We start from the raw sequence: 21,078 nt of genomic DNA, 5'->3' as shown, positions 1-21,078 counted from the left end.
ACAAATAGCTTAACTGGACACCGAGCATGAGATTTGGCTGAAATCCCCGGCTTCCACAGCAGATGGAGCTGCTTGTGAGTCGCAGTGGAAAGAAGACGACAAGTAAAATACTTAAAACACATAAATTTTGTTTTTTATTTGGAGTATACTGACAAGTCTCAAAGCCCAACTTGCTGTGTGTGTTAGTTTAGGCCACAGTGGGATAACACTGTGACCCCCCCCCCCCCCCCCCCCCCCCTGTCTCTTTTACAAGAGGTCATGACCTCGCTGGTCCTGGAAGAGAGGTGAGAGTTTACACTAGGAGGCCAGACGGGATTCTAAACATGCCTGAAGCTGGGAGACGTTGCCTGGAGGTGCTGCCGTGTGTGTGTGTGTGTGTGTGTGTGTGTGTGTGTGTGTGTGTGTGTGTGTGTGTGTGTGTGTGTGTGTGTGTGTGTGTGTGTGTGTGTGTGTGTGTGTGTGTGTGTGCGTGTGTGTTTGTGTGTGTAGAGAGAGAGGGAAGAATAGGGGAAGTGAAAACAAGCCAAAACCAAGACATAGTACTGCGATAGGGGGATGAAGTCCATTTCAGAAAGAATATTAAGATAGAAATTAGATGTACAGGAAGTCAACAACACTTAACACACCGCTCACTAGTATCCATCTCACCATGTGTAATCATGCATAAATGCACACTGTAGCATTAAAACTTATATCCCAGCTCCTGCACAAACACCCTGCCTTAGACATCTCCTCTTCAATCAGAGTGCCCTGGATGCAGCACCCTGTCATCACACCAGCCGAATAAAACATCCACTTTGTGACCTGAGTGTGTGTTTGCGTGTGTATGTGTGTGTGTGTGTGTGTGTGTTTGTGTGTGTGTGGGGGTCAGAAGCTGATGCAATGCCTGCAGAGATTGGCACAACTCTGGGAGCAGGATCCAGAGGAGCGTATCAGGGGTTTAAGGGAGTCTTGGTTTAATTTCTTAACAATCAAATCCCTGCCTGAAGCTTATTTAATGACATAGAGCAGAGAGGTCTCACTCTGTGCAAAGTTCCCGCCACCGGATACTAAATTCCACGTCTCTTTCCCCGTTGCTCCAGATAAATCATAGGGCATGCATTCATGGGGCATTCAATTTCTTTTGTTAGAGAAAATTTCCTAAGAGAACCGTATTTCAATGCGTTTTTTTGTCACACATGATCCCCTCAGCCTTACGCCTGGCAGGGGGTTAAATAGTCATTTGGGTGAACTGGCTTTCATGTTATTTAAGAAGCTTGAACCTAAGGACATTTGACCATTTTTTTCACTTTCTTTGCTTGGAATCATGACTGAAACAATGAATTTGTTGTCTCGCATTATTTTTATGACCATGCACTATTAAATCAATCGACTGACCGTTTCAGCTCTCCATAATCAACATTGTTTTTTTTCTATGACTTTTTTTGCGTGAATTGCTTATGAACATGATTATGAACTGATGACAGAAGTCGTCCGCAGACATGGGTGCACATGATGGATTTTGATGTGATCTGTGTGGACCGTACTCTTCACGCAGCACCAGCAGACATTTCAATTCCCGTTACTGGAGTTTTAAAACAGCTCTGTTATAAGAGATTTAAAAACCCAGTTTCAGGCACATCGATGCTGGGTTTTGTTACGGTCAAAAGACATGGAAAAATACAATTAAAGGTAAAACAAAAAAATGTTGATTTTGCAATTATTATTGTTTATACATAGAGCAGTGGGGTCTGGAATTAAAGCCAACGTTAAGAATGTGCTCCAACTATTGATCTGTTGAGCAGTTGCTGACATGCAGAAGGTTTCATACCCGAATCATTTAATGACATCCTTACACAGATAGTGATCAGATGTTCATATTACACTATAAGGCCATTTCACTCACTAAAGGTACCCTGGTGAGATTGGTTTTATTTGTGGGGCTAAGACACATACAGTACATGTCCACCGCTGCCAGCAGGAACAATGGTGACTCACAGAGCCGCTAAGAAAGAAAAGACCTCCTGATCAGTACGTCTGCTCTGTGTGGATGATACTCCCGCATGCTTCTGCTCTCTGGTGTTGGCTGTTCCATTCTTTTATCCCAGCAGCCCCGTCACTCAAATACATAGAGAATTCTTCCGGTTTCACATCATCACCCACAGACTGAGACTAAGGTATCAATTTTTACATGGACGCTGCAACCTGCAAGTATCATAGCAGTAGTGCAGATTAAACACAACATATCATAAAGCATGATACAGCATCAATTCAGCCACTGGAATGGTTCTGTTTCTGCTGATGGAAAGCAAATACCCGGAGTTTTTTTCCCTTCATCTGCACCGTACAGTAAACCTGTTGTACTGTAAGTCAGCATCACTGAGTCAACACGCGCGCTGCCCCTTGTCCGCGTCAGAACGCAGGACTCTTGGCGCACCAGACACGCTGCTGTAGCCAACAGCGCACGGATACCACATACAGATCCAGACCCAGGGGCGTTGATTCAGTGAAACGAATGTTGTTGGCAAAAAGCAGAACATCAGATCTGTTCATTTAATATAATGGGTATGACAATTCTCCCCGCGGAACCCCCGCTGGCATGGCCTTTAATGCGTGATGAATTGTTAAACGGGTCTCCAGGCGCGCACAGATTAGAGAGACATCGGTTTGTAAGGGCTCCCAAGAGACGGTTCGTTTCCAGATTATGGATTCCAAATTGATTTCCCCATTATAGCTCGGCCTCAGCTCTCGATCCAGATGGTGGCAATCTCTAGGTGGACCTCTATAGCCTGTAAAACGCCCGTGCACCGATTCCCGTTTCCAAGCCACGTTTCCGGAGACAAAAAAATCTCCATGCCACTTGTCAACTGAGGGGAGGGGGAAGCGAGAGAACAGCGCCCGATCGCTTGCTTCCAATTCCACCCAAACGCACGCCTCCACCGCGGAGAAAGAACCGCTCAACAAAAGCGCAACAAGACGATCAATCCGGACTAATTGCGCCACATGAACGATGGATTTCAAAACGGTGTGCTCCGGACGGATGATTTACGCGCTCACGCGTGTATCAATTATTCATCCTCTGCGTTACTGTACAGCCCTGACACATCGATATGTCAACATGCCAGGAGACTGTCAGACAGATTGCCATACATCACACACACACACAAAACACACACACACACACATACACACACACATACAGCGAGAGAGAAGAGAGGAGGGAGATCCTACCTGGTTGGAACATACTTTGGAAATAAAAGATGACCAGAATAAAGGATCCCAAACAAGTGGCGAATACCATCCGGCATATCCGGCTCATCCTCATCAGTTCGCTCAGAGTCTGTTTCATGACGGAGCGGAGAGGCGGCTGGGCGCTGCTCGCTTTGTATGTGTGGGGGGAAAGAAGGGCCGGGTCTGTCGGAGGCTCCGGGGCTCTCTGTCTGGTGGTACTGATGAGGATTGTCCGCCGGTCAATGAGCTGAACGCATCCAACGCGGAGCGTACCACTGCTGCGCTGCTGGAGGGGGGGGGGGGGGGGGGACACGAGGAAATGAGCGCGTCCAGATGATCATTTATACGAAGGAGCGTCACATCAAACATTGTTTAACCATTCTAGTTAATATTGTTAGAACGAATACATTCATGTTTTTACACACATCTTGTAGAAGATGTCACCATGAATAATAAACAAGTACAAGTACAACAAGTGAAGTACAAGCACCTCAAAAATGTACTTGTACAGTAGCTTGTTTAGTTACTTTCCACCACCCCTTGAGTATTTCCATTTTATGCTACTTTATACTTCTACTTCACTACATTCCTGATGGATGTATTTACATTTTTAAGTCCACTGGTGTTGTTAGTGAGTCACAATTACTATTTGCGGATTAAGGATTTGTACAATGACATGACAGCATTATATAATATAATATGAAAAACGCCAAAACAACCACACAAAACAAAACGACAACAAAGAGACACAAAACAGCTACATAGAGACTCAAAACAAATACAAAGAGACACAAAACGACCACAAAGACAAAAAAACAACTACAATAACGGCAAAACAACCACAAACAAAAAATAATGACAAAGAGACCAAAACAATTGCAAAGTGGCCCAAAATAACCAAAAAGAAACACAAAAACTCACTGAGTAACGACTACAAAGAGACACAACAACAACAAAAGAGGTCAAACAACTAAAGTCTGTGTGCTCCTGTAGGAGCTAGGCTGTACTAGTTAGAGTAAACGGTAACAAAAGTAGTCCGTGTAAGTAATTAAGAGTAATTTGAGTATCTGTAACCATCTGTTGGTGATAGTCAGTTACAGTAGTTGCAATAATACCAGTGGTTGCAGACAGTAGTACGTGCAGTGGAGCTCTCTGTTGTGAAGTAGCAGAAGTTTTGTTGGTGGAGCTCACAGTACACGGTCAAAGAATATCACTGGTACTAATAGCAGCAGCAGTAACATAAATAGTAGTTGCAGACATGGTAGCAGTATTACTGCAATAAGTTTGTTCAATCAGGTAGTATCAGTGTTATTATTCCACCTTTCAAGTGCTGCATCATGAACCTGGTCTGCCTACAGCTACAGTGACATCTAGTGGTGTAACAGCGCGCACTGCACAGGGGTCAGGTGAAACCGGGTGAAACCGGGTGAAACCCCTGAACACTGTCCGAGCCGAGCAGCTAGTGACAGATAGACATCTATGCGGCATCTTAACCTTGCTGCGAGACCTGCACAGAGTCACGGAGGCTGCTTCGCTTTGATCAAATTATGCTCTAATGGCGTTTTCAGCCACATGCCAGGAAGAGAGAGACTCCGGTGCACTTTTTCTAATTGGGATATCTGTCTTACTTACACACTGTCAGGCAGAGAGTCCGAAGGTGGTCTGGAGGATAACCTCGGAGAAAAATTGACATCTAATTGCTACAATGTTTAGCGAGCACCAGCACGATGCGCGGGCATGTACGATCCATTAACATGGGCCCATGGGTCCCGGGACGCACCAAGTGAATGGAAATGACGCCCTTGTGCGGGGCACACCCTGATGTATGCTACATTTATATTTTAAATTCGAATGCATGGTGTGGAGCTGAGGTTTGCATTCATTTATATGAGACATTCACCTTTGATAGGCATGAATATGCAACAGTTGTTTTAAGACATCGCTATGCTTTGAGGCACCGTATCAGAGAGAGAATGTAAAAGAGGTAAAGCTTACAAAAAGGTGCATCGAAGAACTCCGGCCTAACGTCTCAATAAAGACACCGTCAGGTCAATTAAAGCGAGAGCACTCGCCAATAAAGAGTATTCATTTGGGGTAATTCTATAATCTCCGTCCAGTTGATTACATGAAATTAAGGCTGCAAAAAAAAAACCTGGGGCTCGTGCCACGGCAGTAAAAACACAGAGCGTATAAGCCCGAGCTTTTTACTCCATGTAAACGCATCAAATCCTAGAGCCTTATCACTCTCCTGCAGCCTTTAGAAACTCAGCTATATTAAAGCTTACAGGAGGAAGCATCTTATCTTCCTTAAAGCCGAGAGCCATAAAAACGCTTCAACAGCGCTGTCTATTTCTGTAAGTTCTTCTTGAAGCAAGCGGTTCATAACAAAATTCAAGCAAGTAGACGCGTCGGCAGCAGAGCATCGGTTCTCGCCCGTCCGTCTGTCGGGTTTCAGGTGAAGACGTCACTGGATGGACAGCCAGCCATCCTGCTGCCGCCACTCGTCGGGGTGATCGCTTCCTTGCCGTCTTCTATCGTCTCCATATAGGCAACTGTGATCGACAGCAGGGGGGGGGGCTAACCTCAGCAGTTGCCCCTCATCAGCAGGGCCTCAGACATACGCTGGGTTTGGGTCAATGAGCTGAGCACCTAAGGCAGCAGAGAGAGACCAATGTCAGTTCATGTCAACAGGCCACAGGGAGTGCACTGCAAACGTTGAGAATATGAGAAAATTCTTACTTTGTAAAACAAAGTTTTGTAGGTATATGATGGTGACTGCAGCGTTTTTTTTTTTATAGCGGGGGAAAGTATATTAGTATCAACTCTAGATAAAATTGATGACATAAATTCTTGGGCGTAGGATTTTAAATTGTCTTTTTTTGCAGACTCCCACCGACTGTCAAAAAAAGAGCCAGATGGCAATTAATGCCACTATGCTCCAAGCAGCACCCTCCGGTGCTGAGAAATGAAGGCTACATGGAAGAGCCAAAAACTGTTGTCCACTTGAGGCTGGCTCCAAAAGCGAGTCCATCCCCATAGACCTCCATGACAACATACCCAACATTACAGCAGAAGAAAAAACACTTTTAGTCTTTATAGATATTATCCCTGTTCGTGACAACTGTACATTTTATAGAACTGACCTATTTAAATTATATTAAGGCTTAAAGTTAGGCATAATAAAGGGCGTGGCCATTTTGAGTGACAGGTGATTGCTGTTTTAGGTCGCTAGCTGCTAGCTGTCTGCACTGCATCACCCGGCCCGCCTAAGGTCCACTACTACTTTGAGCTTCAGAAAGCTATGGGGGATGTCCCAGAGACTACGTCCATATTTTAGACAGTCTATGCTGTGCCCCCATCTCTCCAGAGACGTTCAAGGACCAATTTATGTATGACATAAACTTAAAGCTGTATGAATTGTTTTTTGGCCACTAGGGGGCAACTGTAAACGCAACACTGATATATTATCACCTACGAAAGATCTCATGGCTAACATGTGAGCAAAGAGCTGCACAGATCAACACAGATCAATATGATTTACATTATTTTTGTCCACCTGTTGAATGTAAGTCAAACACTCTTCTTAGCTCTGTTTTAGTCCACCAACTCATGAGAAAAATATCTGGCCCTTTACCAGCAAATGCTCAGTATGAGGGGCGACTGTGGAGAGCAGGGTTGTCCTTCAATCAGAGGATTGGCGGTGCGATCCCTGGCTCCGCTAGTCGCATGTCGATGTGTCCTTGAGCAAGACAGTTAACCCCAAAATTAGCTCCCGTAACTGTGCCTACGGTGTGTGAATGAGATAGTCTGATAGGCAGGTGTCACTTAGCCCCTTCCATCAGTGTATGAATGGGTGAATGATGACCTGTAGTGTTAAAACACATTAAGTGGTCGGAAAGACTCGAAAAACGCTGTGCAAGTACAGTCCATTTACCATTTATTACTGTCTGAAAAGCGCTAATGAGCTTAAAGAGAACGCCTTACATTGTGCTGGATGACCAACCGGTCCTACTAGTGATGCAGACAGTCACATCAGAAATATGGCTGTGTTGAAAAGATGCACTATAGATCAATAGTGACACCATTCGATAAATATATACACCTTTGAAAAGGCAAAATCATCTCCGTCATGGTTTTTATTTTTTGGTAAATTCAGTAAAAATCAGTAGCAATCTATAATAAAAAAACATATGCTTGTTCTATGTAAACAATAACAACTATAAATAAACAATACATTACAGTTAAAATAATCATTTTCTTTGCCATTTTTATCGTATACACTACAGACATGCAATGATGAATGCTGGGTAATATGTATGTTGATGTTAGTTAGGCGCAAAATCTGTCAAGACTGACGAGCGAGCAGTCGTTCCTTTCAAACATAACAATTGCGGTGTGTGTGTGCACGTGCACGCTTTATAACTAGTAACGTGCACTGGGGCCTGTCCTATGTACCTCACACCACTGGGATGATTCCTAAATAGCGGCATCAGTAAAAATTCAATCACCTACTAATCAATCAGTCCAGCTGTAGATCTGTGATTAGCCATTACACATCATCCCCAAACCCCTGACATCGCCACAACCTCTATTTAACACTCCATTGAACGCCTTAATAATCAAGTTTAGAAAATGTTAAGTATGAACCTGCTCGTGTGCCCTGGGGTCAGCCTTTACAGAGATGGACTGTGAGGTTTATTAAATATTGACCATGAATAATTCAGACGGGCAGCATTCAGAGCAGGAAACTAATTTGAATCTGCTGCTCTGGCATTGACCCCAGACAGCAGAGCTTTTCCCAAGGACTGAACATGGTAATACCTGAAAACTTACCTCTCAGCACAGTAGCTCAAAATAGAGTGTGATAGGACATCAAGAGTGCGGTTTTGAGTTAATATCATTGCTGGGGGGAAGAAGGGCTTTAATAGCCATCGCAGGACTGCTGTTTTTATGAAATAGCGTATTCTGACCTGGGCTGACCCGGGGTGGATGCCCACGGTGGCGTCCAGCTGTCGCTTGGTGAGACCGCATTTCATCGCTGCAACGAAGCCTTGGAGGATATCTCCAGCATTGGGAACCATGACATGGACGCCGACCACGCGGTCCTGTTGAGACACAGCAGTGTTGCAGTGGGTTCACCAAAGGTTTGAGCAGTGGTGGGCCGTCAGGGCCAGCAAGGCCTTCTCTGCTGGCCTAAACAGAATCACAAAGTTATAACTATTTTATAATTTAATCATTTTTCTTAAATGCACTACATGTATTATAATTAGTGCTGGGCAACGATTACATTTTTGTTATGCGCAAAATTCAATAATGAATTGAAAAGTAGTGTATTGCACACTTTTATTTTAAAAGTACTGCTATATGAACAAAAGTGCAATAACATTTGGTTTGCAAACACTTTAAACAAATAAGGTGCTTTTTAACAGCAGTATTCCCTTTACACAGTAGCAGTTAAAATACAGTTATAATGATTCTGATAATAGATATTTAGCCGGTGTTCACAACTGTATTTTCATGTGTGTAAGAGATGCAATTTGAAATATACACCTTGAACACTGAAAACCTATCTATGTCATGTTTTTTCTTATTGTTTTATTTTTGTTAAATTCTCAGTAGCAATAACTAAATGATATGCTTATTATACATATTCCAAACAAAAACACTTAAAAACTCCAAACATTTTTTTTTAAATGAATCGTTTATTTTTTGCTTTTTTTGGTATTTTGGTCAGACACATATGCAATGCTGATTACCGTAATATGTGTGGTATTTGTTATAAATGTATGTTGGTACATAGAGGGTGATAAAAAGCTGTACTTGGAGGGACTTAGGACCCAGGGGAATGTAGGTGAAGGAAACAGGAAGAGACGCCACACAAACACAGCTGTTCACCGCTCGCTGCCAGCTGGTCTGGCTGGATAAAAACTGTTAACTTGCCCAGCATTAATTATAATATATTTTTAATATATAATTATAAATATTTATTTATTAAATAAAATTATTTTCTCATTGCAAAGCTACTGTCTTCCTCAGTTGCTCTGCTTCCAGTGCAGCTTGTTTTAAGTAGAGCTTTTATCCAATCAGATTTCACCTCTGTGTCTCGGTAAGAAGAGAGGCCCGAGGCCTGCAGACTCACAAGTGAATCCCTTTGCAGTTTAAGTGAATGGAGACAACATTGTTGATTGTCATAGTCTTCAACCAATCAGATCTTTAGTTTGACATGTTGGGCGTATTCTTTGACGTACCAGAGCCTTCTAGCTGGCCTACAAGTACGTCAGCATTAACGTGCAGCTCAGTTTTAAGGTGCAGCTCTGCAGTGAGGTGCAGCGTGCGCTGATTGGTCAGTGGGCAAGCACGTGACTATTGTGAAACGAAACTTAAAGTAGCCATCAGAGGCTTAGTCGCAGTAGTAAGAGTTCAAATTGAAAGAAATGGAAGAAATTGTGACATTTTTTGCATTTGTTTTACCTAGATTTGTTTTTTTAACACTCAATGGCTGAAGGACGAGAAACGGATTTGTGAGTTGGGATTTAACCATGGGATTAAACTCTTTGTCAACAAAGAAAGGAGGATGAATTTTGTCTTTAAGTGATCAGCATTTGGTAAGTGAACTGCGTTTGTTTTTTTACATCTAATATCTGAATGGCCCTTGAGTGTGTAGCAGAATGTGTGTTCCGCTGCAGGTCTGCTGGATTGATTTGTCATGCTTTGTTGTCATATGAATATATGTGACTGGTTCTTGTGAGCTTGTTGTTGTCATTGTGTTAATTATATTGATTTGGACTATGTTATGCATTGTCCATTAATTACAAAGCATACCGTCATGCGCAGAGTTATTGTCCGGACAATTGAATCTGTTCGGGCTGTTGTTTTCTTTTACAAAGCAAGAATTATGGTCTGGAAAAATGGGGATTGTGTGGCGATTGCTTTAGCCCTGTTTGAATCAGTAGGGAACAGCTAAACTCTACGGGGAGAGTTCGTAGCTTGTTTGCTGCTGTTGTTTTCCCGTTAAGCTAGTTTAGCGTAGCCTCCCAAAACACACGTTTTGTTTGGAGTTTTTTGTTCCAGGTTCAGAGGTCACAAAGCCCGTTGTCTCCTACGTGAGCGCAGTCAGAGATGGGCAGTATTTCTATTACTTGTATTTGAAATACGTATTTCAATTACTTTTGAGTATTTTGTAATTTGTATTTGATAGGGCCGATTCAAAATCTAACGTAATTTGTATCAAAATACTTTAGAGTGGAGTAATTTTGTATTTAAAATACTCAAAATACTTTCTCCACGAATCAAAAAACAGTTCACGAGTTCAGTCTTCAGATCTTCAAGTTCAACGGATTGTCTGTCAAGTTAAATATTGTATCTGAGTGTGACAGATGTCAACTAGCTTGATGTATAATTTATGCTGGGTCTGGCTACATAGCCTATTGTATATACATGGTGATGGTTATAATATCAAACTAGCGATCGATGCTAACATGCTAATGACGCTAGCATGCTGTCTAGGCTAGTGCATAGCCAGTGTTTAGCAAGTTAATTTATCAGTGGAGTAGCTAGCTATAGGAAGAGGGAGATTGGGAGCTTGTATGTAATATGTGATGAATATTTTCTTGTTGATACAAAGCCAAAGTTTATGGGCTGTCCCATTAATAAAAATATATATATACATAATCAAGTTGTTGTCTTTCAATAGCTTTGCTTAGTTACATTGACATTCTGTGACTGTTCTTCCTTTTTGTGGGGTTCACCAGAGCTTTGTGTACATTATAGCCCAAACCTGAATGCTCTGCTATACCAAATTGTGAGAAAATAGAAAATCTAGAAAAAAGTATTTCTTATATTTTAAATACAAAATACATGTATTTTGTTACATTTTCTGGCACCAGTATTTTGTATTTCGTTGTAATACATTTATTTGGGGGTATTTTGTATTTTGTATCAAAATACATTTTGATATATTTTTGCCCATCTCTGAGCGCAGTCCACTGAAAACATTATATTTCCCACAATTTAAGCTTCTGCTTTTTCCGAATGCACTAGGATTCAAACGTATTGTTCGGTTCGTAAGCCTCGTACCGAACGGTTTAATACGAATATGTGTATTGTTACACCCCTAGAAACAAATAATAACCGTAGCTGTGGCGTCATAATGAGCTTATTAGGAGGTGGTTCAACTGTAGTCGGACAGCACTGAAGGCCCAGGTATAAAATGCACGGCCCGCCACTGGGTTTGAGTCAGAAGACTCGAGTCCGGGTAGTCTCTGGTTGGTCAAGGTTCTGTTCAAACTGAGTTCTACTTCCATAATTTGTGGGTCAATAAGGTAATATCTAAACTGGGTCCCAAATCTCCAATTTATAAGTGTGAGTCCAAGTCGAGTGCCAGTTCCTCCATTCTCAAATGTGAGCCCAAATGTGAGTGACCAAGGTCCTGTCTGAGTCTTACTGTAGTTACTGACTACTGAGTCAGGCTCCATCAAGTCTTCTCAAGTCTGAGCCTTGTTCCAAATCCCTAAGATCCTGTCCGAGTCTGGGTAGAGTCCAAATTCCTCAGCTTGTGAGTTAAAGTCTACACTGACTACCTTTACGCCATGTGTCCAATATTCAGACTGTATCTGATTTAATCTTATACTCTGTATTAATATGTGTCTCTAGTGTCAACATTGAGATCCGATCCGATCTAATCACTCTGTCTGATAGGGCTGAGCGGAAGCCTTCAGGCGCTGCATCGTCCGCGGCGACATCAGCCTCAAAACACGTCGCATATTCAGCGATGCATTCTAAAATGCAGTTATCTTGAGTGATGCCAAGTCAATTGTTAGAAAGAGCTAAAATTATAACAAAGGGGTGGGTGGAGTAATGAGGTGTGACCTAATGCACAATTGGAGGTATTATGACTAAATATCTCCAGAAGGAAAGGAAACAAATCTCATTACTTTATAGCATTAGGTGCTGCGTATCACACTTATCAAAGTGTGTGAGGAGCTTCAATTAGTTTGGATTAAACTATAAGTACACAGTTGCCTCATTATATGTTAAGTATCGGATATACTTAGACAGTGATACTTAATCTTTCGGACATCATCTGTCAAGTGTCGTTCTTCATTTAATTTCGTACGCACGTCTCTACAAAATGTTAAAGCGCCTACGATGACAAGCGTTAAGAATAACTAGATAGAAACAGCCAATCTTCTTGCCGATGGTCTTGTTTGATTATGTAAGTCATTATAGAGGCAGCAGTATTACATTTCAGAACCAGGTAAAAACTCCTTGTAGTAACTTTTAAAGCTGTGGGCAGTAAAACCAAAACAATGAGCTGAAAGACACTAAAAGAACTGAGGGGAAATGTAGAGTTGGTGAGAATTATCTGTGAGTTCATGACCACAAGCAAAATCTTTCACATTACACATCATTATTTGACTCAATGCTAATATAAAAAAATAATAATTGCAGCTTTAATACAAAAAAGAAAAAAGTCATACATGGTCAGGGATGTGGCAGATGACTTTCACATAGCAGGAGTTTTTATTCCTGGCAGGAAGTGCCCACTCCAGTGGCCAGTAGTAGCTGTGATACACCTGCAAAAGGGCAGACATTTTTTATTTTAGATACTGGAGTATGTACGTGTATGTGTGTGTGTGTGTGTGTGTGTGTGTGTGTGTGTGTGCTTACCTCTACACTGTCTTCTCCAAATGTTAGATTGGCTTTCTCCTCAGACAGACCACAGGCAGCATATTCCAGTGGAGTCAGCACAACAGTGGGCACATTGGTGTAATCACACTGTGGATGAAAAATGATATCAGCTCCAATCAATTCTATCTTTATTGTCTCATATGCAGCATTTGGCTCACGCACAACATACACAACCCGTGTAAACTCTTTCCAAACTGCGTACCAAGATGCCGTCTCCTCCATAGAGGCGACGGGCCAGCAGTGTCCCAACATGCACCGAGAGGCCTGTGGTGGAGGGGCGTCCATGCTGCACTGATCCGATGGCGTAAATATGATCCACGCTGGTCTGATCGCTCTCGTTCACCAGGATCCTGCCAGTGCTGCACACAGAAAAGCACACACACACACAACCTAACGAAAACCTGCCACGCACACACTGAGAGGTCAAAATGAACGTGGACTGATTAAACGCACCTCTGGCTGCACTGCACCCCAACACGCTCCAGACCAATGTCACTGGTGAAGGCTTTCCTTCCAATGGTGAGCAGCACCTGCACACATAGAGACACGTAGAGACACAGTTCACCAGGGTGTCTTGCTTTCTCTGTTCTTTGAAACATTTACTGGAAAACTATTGCCGAAAAAGGATGAATTGGACATAGATAACGTACTGTATCAAAATCTTCCTGCTTAGTTTGGCCTTCCTGGGAGATGGTGGCCACTCGAAGTCTAGAAACCACCTGGGGTGTCGTTGCAGATTCACCTGATTAAAATAAGAATAAACTCAAATTAGCTCCTAGTGGGTGTACGTCTCCGCAAAACCAGTCAAGTTGCAGTTTACATCCATGTCCGTCTGGATTTGTCATCACTTCACCAAAAATGTATTTGTGCGGTCAAAGTCACCCTTGACTACCTAATTCTAACTAGTTCGTCCTTGAGTCCAGGTGGGTGTTTGTGCCCAATTTGAAGAAATCCCCTCCAGGCGCTCCTGAGATATCGCGTTAACGATTGGGGTGGACAGATAGACGAAGAACCAGAAAACATACCAACTCCATGGAGGTATAAAAGTAATATATAATGCACTCAATGTAGAATATTGAATATCGTGTCAGCCTTTGACTATAGCTTTAAAGTATTTGACAACATCACACATACAGTATAGTGTAATATTTTATATCTGATTGGTGTTTACTGAAGCTATATTACATATTAACTGATTTAAACTTCCAAATCCAAGATACCATTGTTTTATAGCCACAGCAATCACCTGAATTAGAATATTTAGATGTATGTGTAGTTTGCGTCTTTGGTAGACGTTTCTCCACGTTATGCAGTCTAATATATTCGGTATCTTTGGGCTGCAACTCAAAAGACCATCTTCTGTGGGGTGATCTGGGTTTGATCTATAAATCCTGTGATGGTGGACATCAAAGGGTCTGTGGGTCGTGCTACAACAAGTGCTTGCATCACTTACTCAAAGTTACTGTGAGGACTTTTAACTGGTTATGAAAGAGACTACATTTTATACTATATACTAGTAAAAGAAGAGATTTCCTAAAGGGAAACTGGTGCCCGGAAACACTACTGGACCGCCGATATCAACACAACATGAAAGTTCATCGTTTAAAAATACTTGGTTAAATTCTTTTATTTAAAAGTGCATTTTAAAGTGGCAATATATCAGTTTTTAGTTTTGACTTATCATTATATAGTAAATGTGGATTGCTCAATGTAATGGCTACAGAATAATGACACTCCCTTTAGTTTGGCTCCCTATAAGCCTCACTGGCGCTATGCAATTCTGTCTGCCATCGGGTACGATCTCCCGGCTTTTGTTTGGATCCCCAGTAGCAGAAATGGCGGGCCGTGTTGTTGGTAGTTGCTAGGCTCTAAGGAAGAAAGCGCTCTGGTTGTCTTTGCGACAGTGAAGCCAGTAGATGTGCAACGGATCATAAAACTCATGGTTTGGATCGTATCGTGATTCAGAGTCACAGATCGGAACAGCACAAAAAAGGGAGCAAAAAAGGGAGCAAATATAACTTTTAGAGATCACGTTTTTTTGCCGCCGATACTAATTGTCGATCATTGATGATCCACATTGGCAGATACTGATCCCTTTGTTGTTAGATTACAGCAGCTGGTCTACAAGGCTATAAGGAAATAAAAGATTTGTGGGGCGATTTGATTAAAATCAGTACAACTGTAAAATCACTGTGCTGAAATTAGAATGTAAAAGCTACTTTTTCAACTGGATATTGTGTCTCTATCATAATCCTGATAGAATAGCTTCCAACATTTGCCATACCTGAAACGACATCCTCCTTGCAAGCTTCAGTCTGCTCCACCTAACACAGACACAAGCAGCACTGCATAAAGAAGGGACATTTCCAGGTTATTAGTGTAAGTGATCCCTGTCTTTACCTTACTCAGTACCTTGGTGAGTGAGCAGTGATAAAGGAAGTCTACTCCACTAACGATGTGGTTTTCTATCTTCTGTGCTGTTTTCCGATCAAACCCGGGGAGCAGGTCAGGCTGCAGCATGACGGCGACAGGCAGTCCGAGGCCACACAGGAAGCCGGCGCACTCCAGTCCCTCTGCAGACCCGCCGACCACCAGGGTCCGACCTGGGGGGTGAAGCAGGGAGAGGAGATCCTCACTGGGAGGTGAGGAGAGAGGGATGGGACTTCAGAGGTTCTGTGACGCAGTCTGCTTAAATTCATACGGGTATTTATATGTGGAATCTGATGCGAGTGCTGGTTGACCTGGTTAGGCAGTGCTCTCTGTCCCCGGGTACGCCCAGATACTGAGGCCTGTCTCCTGTTGCGATGACCACGGTCTCTGCTGTCAGACGCCTTGTCTTCCCGTTCACGTCTGTCGCCTGATTCAACAAAAACGAGGAAAAAAAAACACAGCTTACAGGGCAGCCTTTGTGATCGGATGCTTCAGATTGGAACTCAGCCGTTTCCACATGTGTGTCCACACTTGACACGTTAATGCGACCTGCCTGATCGGATAGTGATCGTAAGTATCTCATGGTCAAAGGAGTGGCTGTAAAGCTGTGGATAAACACATTTCATTTCCTATAAATTCCTCACAATAGAAGTTTTTGTTGCTTGGTCTACCTCTCTGTTTTTATAGAGGAATAGCTACCACCAAACTTTGATTACATTTCATTTGCTATTAAATTCTTCACATTAAATGTGCTCCATTATTTTGTTATTTAAAACATTTTTGTTTTGAAGCAGCAAGAGGAACTCCGGTGTGGAGGGAAGAGCACAACAACAAATCAACCTGAAGTCTTATTACGTGACTAGGACCTTCCCTCTAGAATCAAGATTCAGGTCGTTAAGAATTTTTTTAAATTTGTGTTTCATGAGGATATGATGAAAATCGTTGCCTCTCACAATCAATAATTTCAGGTTAGACTCTGGTTGTCCCCCGTTAAAGCTACAGTTGGTAACGATAATAAAAATAAAATGTTGTCATATTTGCCAAGCTGCGTTAGAGACTCCTCAGCTGTGATTGGTTGTTTTTCTTTCGGGCTCGGTGGAATCTTCCAAATGCCTTGAGGAGCTCTAAGAGGAGGCAGAGGAACCAGATTTTTTACCCAGATTATCTGTCTCATGTACTACTGGCAGGATATAGTCACAGTTTGAGCAAATATGACAAAAAGTTTTCTTTCTTTAAGATACCAGCTGTAGCTTTAACTCTCCCAGTCTCCATTGTTCTGTTCAAATTCAAATTGTTTGTCTCTGAACAACTTAGCGTAGGAGGGCAAGGGATGAAGTCAAACTGCTGGGTTATAAATCATCATCCAGCTGGGGATCCTTGTTGCACACCGCACCTGTTCATTTTCTGCTCCATGCTATATAGTTTAGGCTGAAGCGCCTGGAAGAATATTAAATGACCACCGCTCATTTCTGGCAGTAATTCCATCACAGACGTTTTGAACCAATCAAGAATGCTCAAGTGTTTACCTCTACTGTGTGGGGCCCCACTAACTCTCCACGAGCACCGAGGTAAAAGACTCCGCAGCTCTTCAGCTCCCTCTTCACCTCCATACTGCGAGTCTTCACCTGCTCCTGCACAGCCTCCACCAGCTCGCTCCAGCCATGAGACGCTGAGACGAGACACTCGTTACAGAGGATTAATATGTATGTATTGGATTGGATTTTGTCACATATATTATTATCACACTGCTAAATGTTGACCTCATTTAAAGCTCTGAATTATAAATAGTCACACAATCCATGTCAATGGTCTTTTCCTTTGTTACCTTTCTCTGTCAACCTCCAGCCGTATTTCTGAGAGTCTTGAATGGCTTTTCCCAGCAGAGATGCCTGTTGTAGAAACTTCCTGATGCTGTCCATGTTGAGACTGGAACCCCCCAGCTCTGGAGGGGAGGGGAGGAGAGGAGAGGGGAGGAGAGGAGAGGAGAGGAGAGAGGAATTAAAAGAGGAGAGGAATCAAGAGAGCAGAAGATTAAAGAGAGTAGAGGAGAAGGAACGGAAAAGAAAGCAAAAAGGAGGATAACAAAATGAAAACGAGACAAAAGAAAAGACACAAAAGGGAAAAGAAAGACATCAAAATGAAAAGGGAGAGAGTAAGAAAATGTCTCACTAGAAATTCAAGCATTTCAAGCAACAATACAACTCAGCTGAACGTGTGTTTGAAACATATCTACAATACTGGAGAAGAGAAATGATTCATAATCACTTCAGACTCTCAGAATTAAACACTCACCCCTCTCGGTGCCTCTGGGAGAGGGAGCCACGAGGTCAAGAATCAGCACCTTTCTCCTCAACCCCGCTGCCTCCTAGCAGAGGGAGGGAGGAGATAAACGTAATGAATGTGAGCGACAGAGGAGAAAGAGGTAAATTAAATATTGAAACGGGTTCAGCGTTTTGTTCTTGACAACAATCCCAGCTCCTGGCCCGTCAACTCATTTCCACTTCCCTCTAGAGCCGCTCACGGATCATCTTCATTACCATGAAGCCATTAATATGGTAATCATGAGAGCTGTGCTTTGGCAGAGTGCGCGTTCATTGACCGGATTAGCTGCAATTATGAGGTGGAGTTGGTGGGGCTTCCTCTAACCACTGAGGATGAATGCATGGATGGATGGATGGATATTTACTTTATTCATCCCCATGGGGAAATTTGTAGGAGGAACTGCATGCGGAGGAACTCAAAACTACAGTGAAGTTGTGGGCCAGACAGCGAAACGATGAGCTGAAGGAGCTGCAGATTCAGCACAACAAGAGACCCCTTTCACATTGTCGTCAAGCTGACAATCTATTATTACAGCAGCTTCAAAAATGGAGTGGTAGTTCACTTTAACACGGGCAAACACAATCTTTAAAACACATTCATGTAGATTGTATATGAATAATATTTAATAATAAAAAGAGAGGCTATTTGCATCTAGACTCTTGACATCCCCTAAAATCTTTTGTCTATTTCTTTGAATTCATTTTAACTTCCCTTTTCTCCTTTATCTATTTTCTTTTTTTAATTCCGTTTCCTTTTTTGGTTATACATTATTATGGTTATTTTTCTTTCTTTGGTCTTTCATTGACTGTTTATCATATTGTTAAAATTACATAACAAAAAAAATAACATATTGTTTCAGGCGTTTAAGTCTGGACGGAGATCATCTCAAACGATGCTTAAACGCCGTGTGGACGGAGGACTCAGGGAGCCGCACAGAGGGCTCTTCGGCCCCTGTTGCTTCTTAAACGCCTGAAAACGAATATCACGTGACTATTGACGTACACTGGGCATGCAGTGGGTGCCGGTGTTACGTCCTACTGGTTTTCAAACCTACTGGTTTCCTTCCGTGCGTGTGATGTGTTCGCGTAACAGCAGCAGCTGTTTTCTGTCTCTGTTGTCAGATTGGTCACACATTCACAAACATATTGCTGGAGATCTAAAAGCCACATCTCATATATATTGCGGGGATTACGATTGTATAAGTGAGCACTACATCACAGCCACGTATGAAGAAATACATTGAAGAAAATATATTTATGGAAAGATCGCATCAACCTGGATTCCAACTTTGTCGAGCAAAATTGTAAAATATTCAAAACCGTCCGCGCTACGCGATGCGCCACTTGCATCTTACGTTGCTGTCTAGCGCCTTTCCCTGCCGGTGGCTGATCATGATCTGCAGAGCCCCGCCCTCAGTAAACTATCAATGGATAAATCCAAAAACAGAAAAGTCACGGAGGAAAATAGAGTTTAATTCTGCGTGGACGTATTCATTTGCTTTCACTGCCAACGATGCTGGCTTACCTGTATGCTTGATATGTGGCGAGAAATTTGCAGACAACAAAAAATGTAATGTTGAAAGAGCTTCCAGAACAAACACACAACATTAGCTTGAAAGTAGTTTGATATTGTTGTAACAGGTAAAATAGCAATAAAATGTCAACAAGTGTCTTTATTCTTGTTCTATAATTTCATAAATACAACACACTTTTTTGTATATGTATTATAACTATATATAAAACTTTATAAACTGTGACATCAAATAGCTTTTGCGGCTCCAGACGGATTTTATTTGGTGGAAAATAGAAAAGGTTGCCGACCCCTGAACTAAACAATGCAATCTTCAGTGTTGACAGTTTAATAAATCAGACACTGATGATCTTTTTTTCAACCAAAAACGCTTTGTGCTGGTTAGGGGGTACTTGGCTGAAAAGCTATTTCACAGAGCGTACATCACTGAGAAAAGGTTGAGAACCACTGCTCTAGATTATTATACGGATACAGTTTGTTCACCTCAGCAGATTGCTGTCGTTTTGTGACATGCATGTGTGTCAGTGTTGCTTTGCGCCTGATCAACACCTGATTGATCGAAATCTTGCACAGCAAAGGTGATAAAAAAAAGACTCATTGTGGGAGCAAGGAACAGTATACAGATTCTACTTTTGCTATGCCTCAAATTCTGTCTGTATACATGTAGTGCACAAAAGAGTGTACAAGACTATATGGATTCATACTTTCATTAAACTTAATTTAAGTAGAAAGCTGAAAAAAAAAGCTTGAATGGCAGAAACCAAACCATGTGACTGACGGCACACAGGAGGAAGGAACAAGCCTACGTTTGCCACAGCCAGGCCTCCCGACCCCCCTCCTATAACCAGCAGGTCGTAGTCATAAGGCCCCAGGGACGGCCCGGTTGGCGGGTCCATTTTGTACAGCAACAACTCGGGACACTGAGAGCCTATAGGTCTGTGGCCAGTCCTAGAGAGGGACACTAAAACAAAGCCACAAGCACTCGGTGAGGAGGGACTTTGGCCCCTGAGCTCTTCACGACTGCGGGCTAGATGTGGATTGCACAACGACCACTGACGGTGTTTTCGAAAGTCCACATGGATATTTTTAGTGAGACACTTAAAAAAGGGAATGCCAAAATGTTATATCTCTTTTTTTTTTTCTCATACCAACAAACTGCAAAGAAGTTGTATTTTTTGTGTTTCCTGACAGGATGGGAAAGACAATATTCAACAGAATGTAGACTTTGAGACAGTAAAAAAAGGAAATCATAAAAAACATAACCACCATGTTATGGCTTAGAGTCAAACTACTGACATGTATAAACTTATAATATTGATCACATAACATAAACATGCATATTGAAAATGAGCAAATATCCACTTGGTCGATATGTGGCACTGAATTGCTAACATTCCAAATTTGTCATGCGTTTTTTTAATATTCTGTTTATCAAAGTCTGACAGAAACACATATTTGTCAATATATAAAATGAGCAGCAAAGACAGAGTGAAATGTGAAAGAAGAAAACTGCCATTAAAACAGCATTATGACTTCGAGAGTAGCCATATTATTTGCTGTCACCGGGCGCAACCTTGTGGTTAAAACCTTCAACATCAACTTAGTTCGACTGACTTACTGACACAGCTGCCTTTGTGGGGGTTTTGGTAAACCTGAAACCTAAAACATACATGTTAGCTTTCAAAAGATATGTTGTCTTTCAATGCAGCACTTCAGACGTTTTTTTTTCATTTACGGAAACAACTTGGGAAGTTTAGGCAGTTTTCTTGAATAAAAAGCAGATGGACGATGAAGCTTTTGCGGGAAACTTCTAGGGTGGAAGAGTTGCATTCCAGTGGAGCTATAAATGTAGGAATTATAACTAACAATAGAGCGTGACTACGACTAAAAACCTTG

General features: G+C 42.1%; 2 protein-coding genes across 2 annotated transcripts in view; both read right to left on the bottom strand.

Moving 5' to 3' along the window:
- chst11 (carbohydrate (chondroitin 4) sulfotransferase 11) overlaps positions 1-3,328 on the bottom strand; it is a gene marked incomplete at both ends in the record, with an annotated part of 104,704 nt that extends 101,376 nt beyond the window's left edge. Inside the window, one exon of the mRNA XM_079183732.1 lies at positions 3,211-3,328. Coding sequence (XP_079039858.1) covers positions 3,211-3,328 — 118 coding nt within the window. The remainder of the gene's footprint in view (positions 1-3,210) is intronic.
- Positions 3,329-5,793: 2,465 nt separating this feature from the next.
- LOC306713824 (thioredoxin reductase 1, cytoplasmic-like) lies at positions 5,794-20,078 on the bottom strand (the record flags this gene model as incomplete). Its single annotated transcript, XM_079183665.1, has 13 exons — positions 5,794-5,859; positions 8,181-8,315; positions 12,690-12,785; positions 12,880-12,987; positions 13,103-13,259; positions 13,354-13,430; positions 13,551-13,642; positions 15,306-15,535; positions 15,642-15,757; positions 16,857-16,999; positions 17,156-17,256; positions 17,619-17,695; positions 19,989-20,078. 13 exons carry the CDS (start codon positions 20,076-20,078, stop codon positions 5,794-5,796), a joined length of 1,488 nt encoding a protein of 495 aa, XP_079039791.1.
- Between the last annotated feature and the right edge of the window lie 1,000 nt (positions 20,079-21,078).

The sequence above is a fragment of the Pholis gunnellus genome, assembly GCF_910591455.1.
Source record: "Pholis gunnellus genome assembly, chromosome: 22".
Classification (NCBI taxonomy): Eukaryota; Metazoa; Chordata; class Actinopteri; order Perciformes; family Pholidae; genus Pholis; species Pholis gunnellus.
The sequence above is the reverse complement of the archived record's forward strand: the minus strand, read 5'-3'. Positions and strand labels throughout refer to the sequence as shown.